This window comes from Neomonachus schauinslandi, chromosome 1 (genome assembly GCF_002201575.2).
Source record: "Neomonachus schauinslandi chromosome 1, ASM220157v2, whole genome shotgun sequence".
Taxonomy (NCBI): Eukaryota; Metazoa; Chordata; class Mammalia; order Carnivora; family Phocidae; genus Neomonachus; species Neomonachus schauinslandi.
The window spans coordinates 178,742,580-178,755,414 of record NC_058403.1 but is presented as its reverse complement, the minus strand read 5'-3'; the positions used below and the strand labels follow the sequence as shown (position 1 = coordinate 178,755,414).

At 37.3% G+C, this 12,835-nt stretch overlaps 1 protein-coding gene across 2 annotated transcripts in view; it reads right to left on the bottom strand.

Moving 5' to 3' along the window:
- TMF1 (TATA element modulatory factor 1) overlaps window positions 1–10,959 on the bottom strand; it is a 31,015-nt gene extending 20,056 nt beyond the window's left edge. The window contains exons 1-5 of one of the 2 annotated variants that reach the window (XM_044916661.1): window positions 10,569–10,959; window positions 6,091–7,296; window positions 4,023–4,122; window positions 2,835–2,961; window positions 520–625 (exon numbers count right to left, since the gene is read on the bottom strand). In XM_044916661.1, the coding sequence (XP_044772596.1) occupies window positions 520–625; window positions 2,835–2,961; window positions 4,023–4,122; window positions 6,091–7,296; window positions 10,569–10,710 (1,681 nt within the window). In that variant the 5' untranslated portion in view covers window positions 10,711–10,959. Of the gene's footprint in view, window positions 1–519; window positions 626–2,834; window positions 2,962–4,022; window positions 4,127–6,090; window positions 7,297–10,568 lie in introns of both variants that reach the window. The other variant, XM_021694908.2, reaches the window with a different exon arrangement.
- Between the last annotated feature and the right edge of the window lie 1,876 nt (window positions 10,960–12,835).

Sequence of the window (12,835 nt, the reverse complement as noted above, 5' to 3'; positions counted from 1 at the left end):
GTGTCTATTTATAATTTATCTCATGAAGGATATTTAATTTCTATAATCTTGCTAATTTTAAGTCTTTTTCATAGAGGGCTAAATAACTGAAAAATTAAAACAAGAATATAATGAAAAGTTCACTATCAGTCGACCAAACAATATGATGATACCACATAGTACCCACGCTAGAGATTCAGATACTACATAAATTCCAGGATTATAACCTTCAAATATCTTGGGTTACATGACAGGCTCTAAAACCTGTTAAAAAGCTTTTTTATGAAAGCACAAACATTTATTTTTCAGCAAGTTATTTTTTTTTTAACCTCCCTAGAAACAAAAGGCTACATACATGCATCTCTGCCTCTATACATATTGCTCCCCATTCTTCCATAAATTGTCACCTATCATTTCTGAGGTTTAAGCACAAATCTTTCTTGCTTCCAATTATTTTTTATTGGGAAGTAGCAGCTAATCATGTGGCAAGCATTTCTCCTGTTATGGTATTTTTCATAGTTAACTAAGTACTTTACGCACCTTCTTCCATTAACCCTCGGATCTGCTCTTCTTTCTCTTTCAAAAGCTCTGAAGTCTCACTACTATTTAATCTAGTAGCAAGTTCTTCCTTTATACTTTTAATTTCCTAATAAAAAAAAAAACGAATGTGAATACCATAAAGAATTACTTTCACTCTCGGCATATTTTTCGATTTTTTCCATATTCAAAGAAGTCATCAATAATGAAATTCTCGATAAAGTTCTGTAAGTTTTATTCTGTTAAATTGAGTTTATTACCTCAGTTAACTATGTAAACAGCTTTGAAACAACATAGAAAACCTGAATTCAGATATAAACAGGTTTTAATATGGAAATGCAAATGAGAATAAGTTAACTTTCAATACCTTTCTTGAGTATCTCTATACACATATTTTCAGGTTAAACATTATATTTAGAACAACATATGTCTCCATTTTTCACTGTATTTCTTTTCCTCATCTAAAACTTGCACTTGCTAGTGCATTGTAAAATGAGGGAAAACATAATTATACAAGGTTCAATTTACTTTAAAAAAGCAGAGATTCAGCACGAACATGTCAAGACAGTTTATCTCTTAAAACCACAAATGGAGATGTGAAAAGTGTTCTATGATTTAAAATTAGGTTTTAAGCAATGACCTGAAACCAAACAACAGCTAAAAACAACTAGCACTAGGTATTAAACCATGCTTTGTATCTATTATCATTTTATCCTCACAACAATCCTATGAGGGAGGTCCTTTATTCAACTACACAAATAAGAAAACTAAGACACAGCAAGACTGAATAAAGTTTGAAGGTCAGAGAGCTATTAAGTGGTAGAGTTTAATTTGAAACCAGGTTTATGAGTCCACAAAGCCCATGCTCTGTACCATCCACAACACAGCTGTGCATTTTCCAGCTGTCAAAATTTGATTCATCCATCAAGGCCCAATAAGACTATCCTGCCTTCCATGAAACTTTCCTCAACTCCCCTGGTCAGAATTCATCCTCTGTGATACCATTCCAAACGCTTATTCATCTTTATCTGTAACTTATTTTATTCTGCCTAGTACTACATAGGTGTTGACATTATCTGTTTTCCATCATTAGATAAGCAAACTCTTTACTTAAGGTAATTCAATTCACCTTGAATTTCCTACAGATCCTAAGTAGGGGGTTTATATATATCAGTACACAAAAAATCTGTTAAAACTTAGGGCCCAAGCTTTTCCCACCTATAGTCAATGGTTTGGGTCTATTTTAGATCTACAATTCAAAGTCCATTACAGGAAACAAGCATTACTTAAAATCTAATTTCTCAATTAGACTGGTATAGATGGAATACTATAGGGACAAGAAGAGATAAGTTGGTTACGTAGTCTCAGGTTATTGTCAGTATCTGAAATGAGCTAGCTAATTAAAGCAACCTAAGCAGAAGGAAGTCTATGACTTATTTCTCTTCTGTAAGAGTATACAAAGAAAAAAATATAAATATTAACACTGGTCAAGAAGAAGGAAAGCAACTGAGAAAAGTTATTACTAATAGTTGGGATAGAAGAAATAATTACTAACCTTAGCTGGTTACCAACTTCTGAAATAGCCAACTGCTACAAATTTTAAGAATTAGAACAATGGTTCCCAACCAAGAGTGACTATGCTCTCAAGAGGACATTTGGCAAAGTCTGCCAACATTTTCAATTATCTTAACTCATGGAAGGGGGTGATGGACGTGCACTGGGAGAGGAGGAGGTGAGGGTGACACTGGTGTCTTGTAGGTACAGGCCTGGATGCTGGTAAACACCCTACAATGCACAGAAAAGTCTCATACAACATAAAATTATCCAGCCCAAAATGTGAATAGTGCTGAGGAGAAATCCTGTATTAGAATAAATCAATATTATGCCTCACAAGAGTCACTAACCCTTACAATTTTTTTATTTTAAAATTACTTTGACTTGAAGAAGAACATATATGTTTGAAATGGTTAGACAGTAACAAATGAGAGTAAGGATATATTTTTTTAATTTACACAGGGCCTTTTAGATTTAATTGTTATTTATTTTAATGGAATTATCATTTACAAAAATTATTCTAATGATCCTAGCTATGTATCTTGCAAGGACTTATAAATTATACAAATACTAGCTTAGATTCTTCTAGTATCAAAAATCTGTAAGTCTAAAGATACTAAAAAATCTACAATTTAAGTGTTAATATACTATATGGTATCCTTTAATCTTACTTCTTTTTTTCCATACCAAAATATTATGAATGCATCCCTCAAAAATCCATGTCTGTATAGAATTTAATTAATATTATTTTTAACTTTCATTACCTTTTTAGCAGCATCTCTCTCTTTGCAGGCTAGCTGAACTTTCTTTTCCGCTTCTGCAATTCTTTGAGTAAATTCATCTTTCAAAGAAGAAATGCTGCTGCTTTCTTCTTTCACTCTAAACATTTCACTAAATTAAAAAACAACAGAGACAGAGATACTTGTTTACATATTCCTAAGGTAACAAGATGAGTGCAGTTTGCAAAAGGAAAATAACATTGTCTTCAACATATACATTACTAAAACAGTTTAGTTTTAGGCCTGTTAACTTTTAAGAGAAAAATTACCTGCTTAATTTATTTTAAAGCACCTAAATGAAAACCCATTAGAAAATGAAAATGTCAGGGCGCCCGGGGGGGGCTCAGTCGTTAAGCGTCTGCCTTCGGCTCAGGTCATGATCCCAGAGTCTTGGGATCGAGCCCCGCATCGGGCTCCCTGCTCTGCGGGAAGCCTGCTTCTCCTTCTCCCACTCCCCCTGCTTGTGTTCCCTCTCTCGCTGTCTCTCTCTCTGTCAAATAAATAAAATAAAATCTTAAAAAAAAAAAAGAAAATGAAAATGTCACCAATATTTGATGTGTAAAGTAAGATAATGGTAAACAAAATTTTTCATTTTTCAATCTATTTTACTAATCACCTCCTTAAAGCAAACAAATATTCAGTGTCTTTTTTAATATCATAGTTTTCTTTAAATACACATTTTAAATCTCTTATACTAAAAGGGAAAATGGTTTTTTGGGTTTTTTTTTTGCAAAACACCTCTCTTCAATGCCAAAGGTAATATGGTAAAGATAATTTGAGGAGAAAAGAAATCTCTACAGTGAGAATTGAAAAACTATTCCATCTTCTTTCTTTCTTATTTTCTTTCTTTCTTTTTTTAAGATTTTATTTATTTATTTGTCAGAGAGAAGGAGAGAGAACAAGCAAGAATAGCGGCAGGCAGGGGGAGAAACAGCCTCCCGGGTGAGCAAGAAGCCCAATGTGGGACTTGATCCCAGGACCCTGGAATCATGATCTGAGCCAAGGCAGACACTTAACTGACTGAGCCACCCGGATGTCCCACTATTCCATTTTCAATAATTATACACAAGTTAAATTTCAAACATTTTAGTTTAAAAAACATTCTTAAATAATAACCAAGTATTTGGGCCTCTACAAAACATACAAAATTATTCACATTTGTAAAATACTTACTCTTTCAGATTATCATAGGCTTCTTCTAGAAGTGCTTTTTCTTTACTAAGAGATAATAACTGAGCCTCCCTTTTATCCAGTTTCTCATTCAGAAATTCAAGTCTCTGAATAAGGAGAATACACAAAAGTCATGCATTTAACCTTAAAAAACCATTTCTACATGCAGTTGATGAGTTGTAAAGGTAAACTAATCACTCTAATAAATAAAACAGCATTATCTCATGAAAGGAATTTAAAACAATACCGAGAACACAGTGGATTCAGAACAACAAGAACTCATACATAGCTGGTAGGAGAGTATAAATTAGTACAACCACATAGCCGGTAGGAGTATAAATTAGTAAACCACTTTGGAAAACAATTAGACAACATCTAGTTGAAGATCTACACACCCTTTAATGTAGAAAATTCTTTTAGATATACTTTAGAGGAGAAAACTCTTGCATACATATACAAGAATATTTACAAGTTTGTTACAGCAAAAATCTAGGAAAGGTGTGCAAATCCACCGAAAGAGGAAGGGAGCTAGAGAAAATAAAGATCAAAGAAGGGCTTTAAAGCCTCTAGTAGTATTCTGTATCTTAGCTGGGTAGCAGATATACAAGTGTGTTATTCGATTTTATTCTTTAATTCAAATATGTAATGTGTAACTTTTTTAGTATGATACTTTGCATTTAAAAAATAAAAGCAATTTTAGAAAATCTATAGGCATGTAACTTTAAAATCTCCAGAATATATCAGTATAAAGCTAAACAAAAAGGAATGGTTAGAATATCTTACTCCTAGGTCTTTTTTTTTTTTTTTTTAAAAGATTTTATTTATTTATTTGAGACAGAGAGAATGAGAGACAGAGAGCATGAGAGGGAGGAGGGTCAGAGGGAGAAGCAGACTCCCTGCCGAGCAGGGAGCCCGATGCGGGACTCGATCCAGGGACTCCAGGATCATGACCTGAGCCGAAGGCAGTCGCCTAACCAACTGAGCCACCCAGGTGCCCCTCTTACTCCTAGGTCTTGGTGAAGTAATGATAAACTTGTCTATGAGGGGAGGAATGATGCTTTTACGCACTAAAAAAAAAAAACAGTCTTACCTGATTGAGGTCTAGGTTAATTTAGAAATCACTTACCTTCTGAAAGTAGCTCAAAAATATCTTACTGATACTAAATAGTGTTGGTTTCAGGAATTCAAACTGCTATTAGAGCTAGCGCATGGCATTTCGTTTGTGAATAATATTAAACCTAGGTAACAGAATCTGGCACTTTTTTTTACATTAAATAATTCAATACATGGCACTTACAGGACATTTCTTCAAGACATCCTATATCTCAGAGGAGTCTATTAAAGATGCCAAATCCAACTCAATTTCTATATCTAAAAATCATAGGAAAAACCAAAACTGTGACTTAATGTTAAAGAATTTACACCACTTTCCTTTTATATGTATTAGGTAGAAGCAATTTGTCATTCCTAAGCAATACCATTGTTCCTTTGACATTTCCCTCTTATTCATGTAAGATAGCTATCAGGGAAACATCAAAATAACATAAAAGAGAAAACAAGTAATTAACAACAACAGAAACACATCAATAATTAATTAAAGACTACATTTTTCATTTAAGATCTGCTACAAATAATGTGAACAGGCGAAAATTTTTTGATGTAAAAAAAACCCATGTATTTAAATTCATTTCAGCACCTTTACCTACAAAGGATTTGAAGATATATGTTACCTTAAGACAATCCTTTGCAAAATGACAAATTAATGAGCACAGCATACAAGAATTGTAAGGTGAAAGGACTCAACAGTAATGGCGAAAGATGGAAACTTTTTTATGTTTAGTTATACTGAAATATCCATTTATGTTATCATAGTTATCTCAGAGAAATTTCAAATAATTTAGCATCAATAAATCAATTTTAAAATCCTTAATGCCACACTTAAATGTCAAAATGCCTGTCTTTTTTAATCAGTACTAATCATTAAACAATACTGAATGCTAAAAATAAATAATGAAAAGAAAATAAACAATGATTTAATCTCTGGAAAGCATATTCCCAAATCCCCTTCTGGTTTCTAGAGTTACCTTGCAAACATCTTCCTTCTCAGAATGTGCTTCTGGCTTACTTTCAGCAGCTTCGCACTGCTCAGCCAACTTGTCTAAGGCAGTATGTCCTTCATGTATTGGTGTAACAGAAACCAAAATATCAGGCTGTTCACAATTAACAGGTGTTGCACTTCGTCCACTTTCTTCCAGTTCTGTTTCCTCCATGGGTACAATTAATGTTTCATTCACTTCTTCAGACTTTCCTTCAACAGATTCATTTATTTTAGTTTTTGGAGTTGAAGGATTAACTATAATAGGTACTAAAGCATATCCCTTGCCTGACAGTTCATCATCTGAATTGATTTCACTTACACTACGGCTATCCAATGACTGTACACTAAATGAGTCTATTCTTTCAAAAGCATCAGAAGAGCAGCAACTCTCGGTGAGTTTTTGGAAATCATCTAAACGATTATATTCAGGACAAGCAGATGCTGAGAGAAGCTGGAAAGATGTCTGCATCAAGTGAAGACTTGATTTGGAATCTGTAGTCTCTTGTCTCGAACTTGCTGAGCTCTCACTTATTACACTTTCATGATCTAAAACTTCAATGTCACTGGTGGTAGAAGTACCGGACGAGAAGGTACTAACAGGAGGAGAAGGTGTATTACTCTGTCGGTCTTCATGTTTTTGTTCCTTAGGTTCCAAAGCCATGTCCTTTGTGTCTGCCGTAGATATATTAGATATGTTTTCTCTAGTTGTTTTCACATTAATTACACTTTCAGACACTTTCAAATGTACAGTTGACGCCTTTGTATCAGGTTCTTTATTAACAGTTTCTTCATGCTTGCCCTCAGTTTTAGGTGACAGAGTATCTACAGCGAGAGTTTCCCCTGGTACACATAGAGTAGAGTCTTTTACTTTTGACTCAGTTGTTTCAGGTGTTCTTGACAGTCCGGTGTGCAAGGATTCCTGTAAAGCGCTTTTCACTTCTTCTTCTGGTCGTTGTGATTTAGCTGGTGGTTTTGATACCACTGGACTCTTCTGAATGGTCTGGACATCCGTTGGAGAGAGAAAGGCACTGAAGAAATTTTCAGATTCATCTACCACAGTTCTCCGAACTGGCTTTGTAATTGCTTTAGGAGAGGCTACTGGCTGACTCTGAGGTTCAGTGTTTGACTTTAACCCCCAGGTTGAAGAATCCCATCCTCCACTGACAGCGGTACTTATTCCTTTGACCAAAAAAAATAATAATAATAATAAATAATATATATATTATTAAAAGAGAAGAGAATAAGTTATATGTATTTTACATTAATATTACAATCATTATATATAAGTCAATATAAAGTTTTAAAAAAGGAAACTTATGGACTATAACCTGTAATTTGGACCTGTTAAGATCCTGCTTACTGTATAATTAATTAGTTCATTGTTGAAGTTTGGGCCTTAGAGAGGAAAACTGGTATGGATCTGCCCTAAAGGAACCAGGAGTAAAGACCAGAGACCAAAATGGGCCTGGCCTACCAGAAGCAAGTATGTTATTCCATTAAACAACAAATTAAGAGAGTACCAGTATATGTTATATAACTCATGCTAAGTCTAAGACACACGTGATGCATCTCACAACAACAGGCAGTACCCTCACTTACAGGTCATGCATGAGTAATCATAGCAAATTGACCCCACCTTCAATTCAGTTAGTTTCATATTAATTTTATTCTTCTAATATCAGTAATAAAACATGGTTATGAGTTGGACAGAGGGTAACACTCAAAAACTAAACCCAACATACTGATGACAAATGTTCTTTTCCAAAGATCAAAGTAAACTGATGGGAACAGTACCTTCCAGAAAACAAATTCATTTTTTATCTACTTAATGACAAGCTCATTCTCCAAGTGTCACTCTCCAAACCCACTCTATGAGAAAGTTTTGTTCCCTTCCTAAATTCCAAATTTAAGAGGAATTTAGAAGGTCTTATGAATTTCAGGGGCAGCGGGCTGGCTCAGTCAGTGGAGCATGTACCTCAGTCTCAGGGTTGGGGATTCGAGCCCCACACTGGGTGTAGAGATTACGTATAAATAAAATCTAAAAGGGGTGCCTTGGTGGCTCAGTCGGTTAAGTTCCAACTCTTGATCTCACAGGCCTGAGTTCCAGCCCCACATTGGGCTCCATGCCCAGCGTGGAGCCTATTTTAAAAAAATAATAAATAATAAAATAAAACCTAAAAAAAAAAATCATACGACTTTCAAAGATGTGCATTTTTTTAAGAAGTATATATATATATTTTTTTATAAATAGATGGTAGTTCACACTCGGCCTTTTTAAAAACACTAAGAAGAAAATAACTATCTTCTGGGTAAAAAAAGATAATTCAGTCACAGAAATACATGCTACTAAAAATCCCAATGATAAACAAAAAATGACATATTTACTAAAATATTTAAAGCATTTCTTCTAAAAAAAAAAACTTCTTTTTCTAAATTCAAAAGTGGCTGAGCAGAATTATCACAAATTCTGCACAGTTAGAGGTTGGTGGGGAGAGAACAAACACCGAAAAGCTCCTAAACACTATTATGTCCTAAATTAAAGTCTATCCTATAATATGACTTCAGAAGTTTGTAGGAAACTTCAATTTGGGGACACAGTTTTATACCCATTGGTTCAGTATATGAAAACAATGAAAAAAAGGAGAAAACCAGAAGTAAAGATGCAAATGAGCAAGCAAGCTTAAGTGTGCTAATTAGTTTAAGTTAGTAGGTCATCTTAAAGAATGACAGAAGTTAAATTTGCCTCTTGAAGAATGTTTTATACAAATTCCGGGGGGGGGGTCATCTGATATCCAGTGGTCATCTTTGAGTAAGGCAATGTAAAACATAGGTGATCAATAAATATTCACAGCATTTCACTAAATCTGAATCTATTCTGGATAACCTATTTTGAAAAATGAATCATATAGACTGATATGGGAAACAAAGGCAAAAGAAAAATTATTAAATTTCCTTACTACTTGCAGCCCATTGACAAGTCCTTGAAACAGGCAGAGTGACATTCCTTTAGGAACTCAGTTGCCTCAATGTTATACTTTGCTAAGGACAAAAGGAAATCTTAGCCCGACCCCCGCAGGATCCTGTAAGTCTACTTTAACATATAAAAATTCCTTTGGAAACCTCCCTTATCTCTATCCCCAAGATACATGTTGGCAATCATCCTTCCAAGGATATGATCCACTGATATACATCGAAGAGTTTCATGACTGAGTTTTTACTTAACAGTAATAAATGACTTTTTCCTAACAATAGCTAGCCCCACTTGAAAGTATAAAAAACGTATAAAATGGGCACTCCTCATGACCCCAGTGCAGCTCCATGGGTCCTGTCCCCATGCTTGAATAAAACCACCAAGAATTCTTTCTTGGCCGTGGGCTTTGAACCCTAACATCTTTCCTACATCATAGAAGATTCAAGCCCCAGATTTCATAAAATGAGTATCCTTTTATCTTAAGTTTATATTCTGTCTCTTCTAAAGTTTAGTGATTCAAAATGTGGGGTATCTGTGAAAAAAGAAGTTGAGCTACTCCAACAAGGTCATATAGCATCTTGTATAAGGTAGTAAGATCATGACATACAGACATAGGCCAAAAATATCTGAAAATGAGGTACCTCCAACTTAGGTCCTGACTTTTCAAAGATTTAAAATTAAAAACAAATCGGAAAAAATTAGTGAACACTTACTCTTTTTTCACAGAGGTTCAGAGGCCCCACCCTCACCCCAATGCAAATTTTTACCCCTCACACCAAAAATGCTGAACTGTTCCTTAGACTTAAAGCCAAAGCAACTGAAGATCCCTGAAAGATTCAGCTTAAGAAATCTGACAAAGGGAGACGCAGCTCTTTGGAAATACAGTGTGATGAAACCCAAAACTCCTGGGCCGGCTTCCACGGGTGATACCTCCACCATATTCTGCCCCTCACCTGCTTGTAGCCTAGAGGAAGTTAGTTACAGCCTTTCTCAGCCACACGGACTATAACGAACCTAACTGGAGGAGCTGTCTGGAAGATGAGAAAGCCACAAAAAAGCACATTCCGCGCTCCCAAGCACGGAGTGCTCATTAAGTGTTAGGGACTGTTCCTCCCGTTCCCGTCAATGGACTTCAGACGCTGTCTCCCAAAAAGTGTCCGGAGCCCGCAGCAATTACAGTTTCTGCATGCTCGCGCTCCGAGCTACGACTAGGGAGGGCGGGGCACAAACCCGACAAATCGCGACCGGGTTTTCCGAGGCCGGCAAGACCCGCACCCGGGGCTACGGGCCCGGAGGACCCCGGGGCTGGGATTTCCCTTAGGAAAACCGCGAAAACCCACTTAGAGAAACGTGGACGGGCTGGGGAGACACAACTTGCTCAGAACTCTGTCAGCGGGGAAGGATCCCTGTCTACACCTCTTCACCTGTTTGCCTCCGCGAGCACAGGGACCCCCGGGACCCCCGCTCCTCTCTCCCTTACCCGGCTCTCCGTACGGAATGGTCTCGGCCCAGGCGCTCGGCTCTTCTTCCTGGATATCCAGGACCCTGTCGATGGACTTCTGGGCCTGGGACAGGGCCTGCTTCGCGAAGCTGGAGAGCTGGGAGGCGTTGAACCAACTCATCTCCCCTCCTGAGCCGGCGGCCGCGGCGACAGCACCAAGTGGGAAGACCGAGGGCCAGGCCGACCGGCCTCAGGCCCGGGGAAGGGTGCACCGGAACGGCCTCGCCCCCTTCCTCACTCGGCGGGCCCTGTCAGCGGCTGGCCATGACCCCGACAGTCTCCCCCGAGCCCGGGATGTTACCCTCAGCCCTGCCCGCACAGCTGAGACCAAAGGCGCGGACTGCGCATGAGCTGGCTTCTTCCACGTACACAACCACCAAATCCGGGAGCCCAGAGTTCCGTCAATAGACGGAAGAACCGGAGGAACGTTGACGTCACATCCGGGACCCGAAGAGTGTCATTAGTTACGAAGAACGCGGAACTATTGCTGTGGATGCTGATTCCAAGCATAGCGCGCAAATTCCTGGCCGCCGGAGCTCTGTGGCTACTAGCAGAGGTAGAGTCGTCTGGGTAGGAAAGCTAGTTCTCACGTGAGTTCCTTCCTAGAAGATAGCTCACGTACTAAAAGCTAGCGCCTAGCCAGCAAGAGTTGCAGAGGAAGTTTGGCTCTCGCCTAGTAGCAATTTGTCTCAAATATTTGATCAGTCCTGTGTTAACGTGGCCTTACGGTGGAACCCTGGGTTTGGGTTTGCCTAAGGATACTGGACATTGTGTAAAAGGCCTGATCCAGTCCACCTGATGACGTAGGTAAAAAGGCGTCTTCTGCAAGCTGTTAAAGGTTCGAACGTGGGTACGGAAGGCACAACCTCTTCACAATGCAGGGCCACTCTTGACCCCAGTCAAAACAAACCTGAGAAACACTAAAACTATTAATCTATTAATGTGTGTTGTGCACATTATTTAAAATACAACTTTTTCTGCATTCACTCTTCAAACATTTCGCTATTTGAAAAAAATTGCTGGCCTTCCTAATCTGGTCAGTAGCTATGGGATTTGGACTCCATAACTTAAACGCAAAATTCTGTCAACATTTAAAATCGGATTCCATACAAAAATGCAGATTTCCAGATGATTTTGAAATATATGGATACCAACATGGAACAGTTAGCTGAGGTCGTTGCCCCTTTGGACAAATAATTTTCACTCCAATTTGCCACAAACCCCACTAATCTTATTAAACCTCTTACTATACTTCCCTGCTGTGAGTATTTGCATTCCCTGCCTGTCCCCTATATTTGAGTACTTTACCTAAGTGTAAGCAACTATGCCATAAAATAATTTTCTTTAAAACAAAATCAGATTTAAATTCTACCCTTGAGAAGTTATAACCTTCCAATAATTTCATCTAACCAGTAAAAATTTGCATGTTGATACTCTTAATATTTAGTAATGTACACAAGTAGTAGATTACCCATGAAGTATTAAGCTGTTTACAGCTTAAATAAGTAGACTGCGGAGGAGGTTGGGGCAGATTGGGCTTGGAATCCCTGTTCCAAGATTTCTAATTGTACAGTTTTGGGTAAATGATGCAAACTTTTTTGTTTTTAAGATTTATTTGTTTTAGAGAGAGAGAGCAGGGGGAGGGGCAGAAGGAGAAGAGAGAGAGAATCCTCAAGCAGACTCCCCACTGAGCACGGAACCAGACACAGGGCTCAATCCCAGAACCCCGAGTTCATGAACTGAGCCGAAATCGAGAATTTGGTCCCTCAACCGACTGAACCACCCCAGCGCCCCTGATTAAACTTTCTAAAACCTTTTAGCTCTCAGATGGAGATATTATCACCTTCTCACAAGGCTACTTTGAGAATTATTAGAGCACCTGTATAAAGGAGGTGCTAAATGTTAGTTGCTTCATATTAAAAAATTTAAACTGAATCTGTAACTTTAAATAAAGCATATCTATGTATCTCATATGACTTTATAATGAAACAAATTATTTGTCAGTTTGGAGCTAGAAAGAATAATAAATAAAAATTTAACCCAGTGACATGTAATCACAAGGCTTTTGAGTACAAAACTGCCATCTAAGTAAAAAACTGAAATACATAATGCATGTTCCCACACTGAGATACTAAAACTAATTTTTCAAAACTTACATTAAAATTTTCTTTTAAGGCTTATTTTTTTAGTGGGAAAAAGGCATTTTAAGAGACTTTAATAAGATTCCACTTCATTACATTATTATG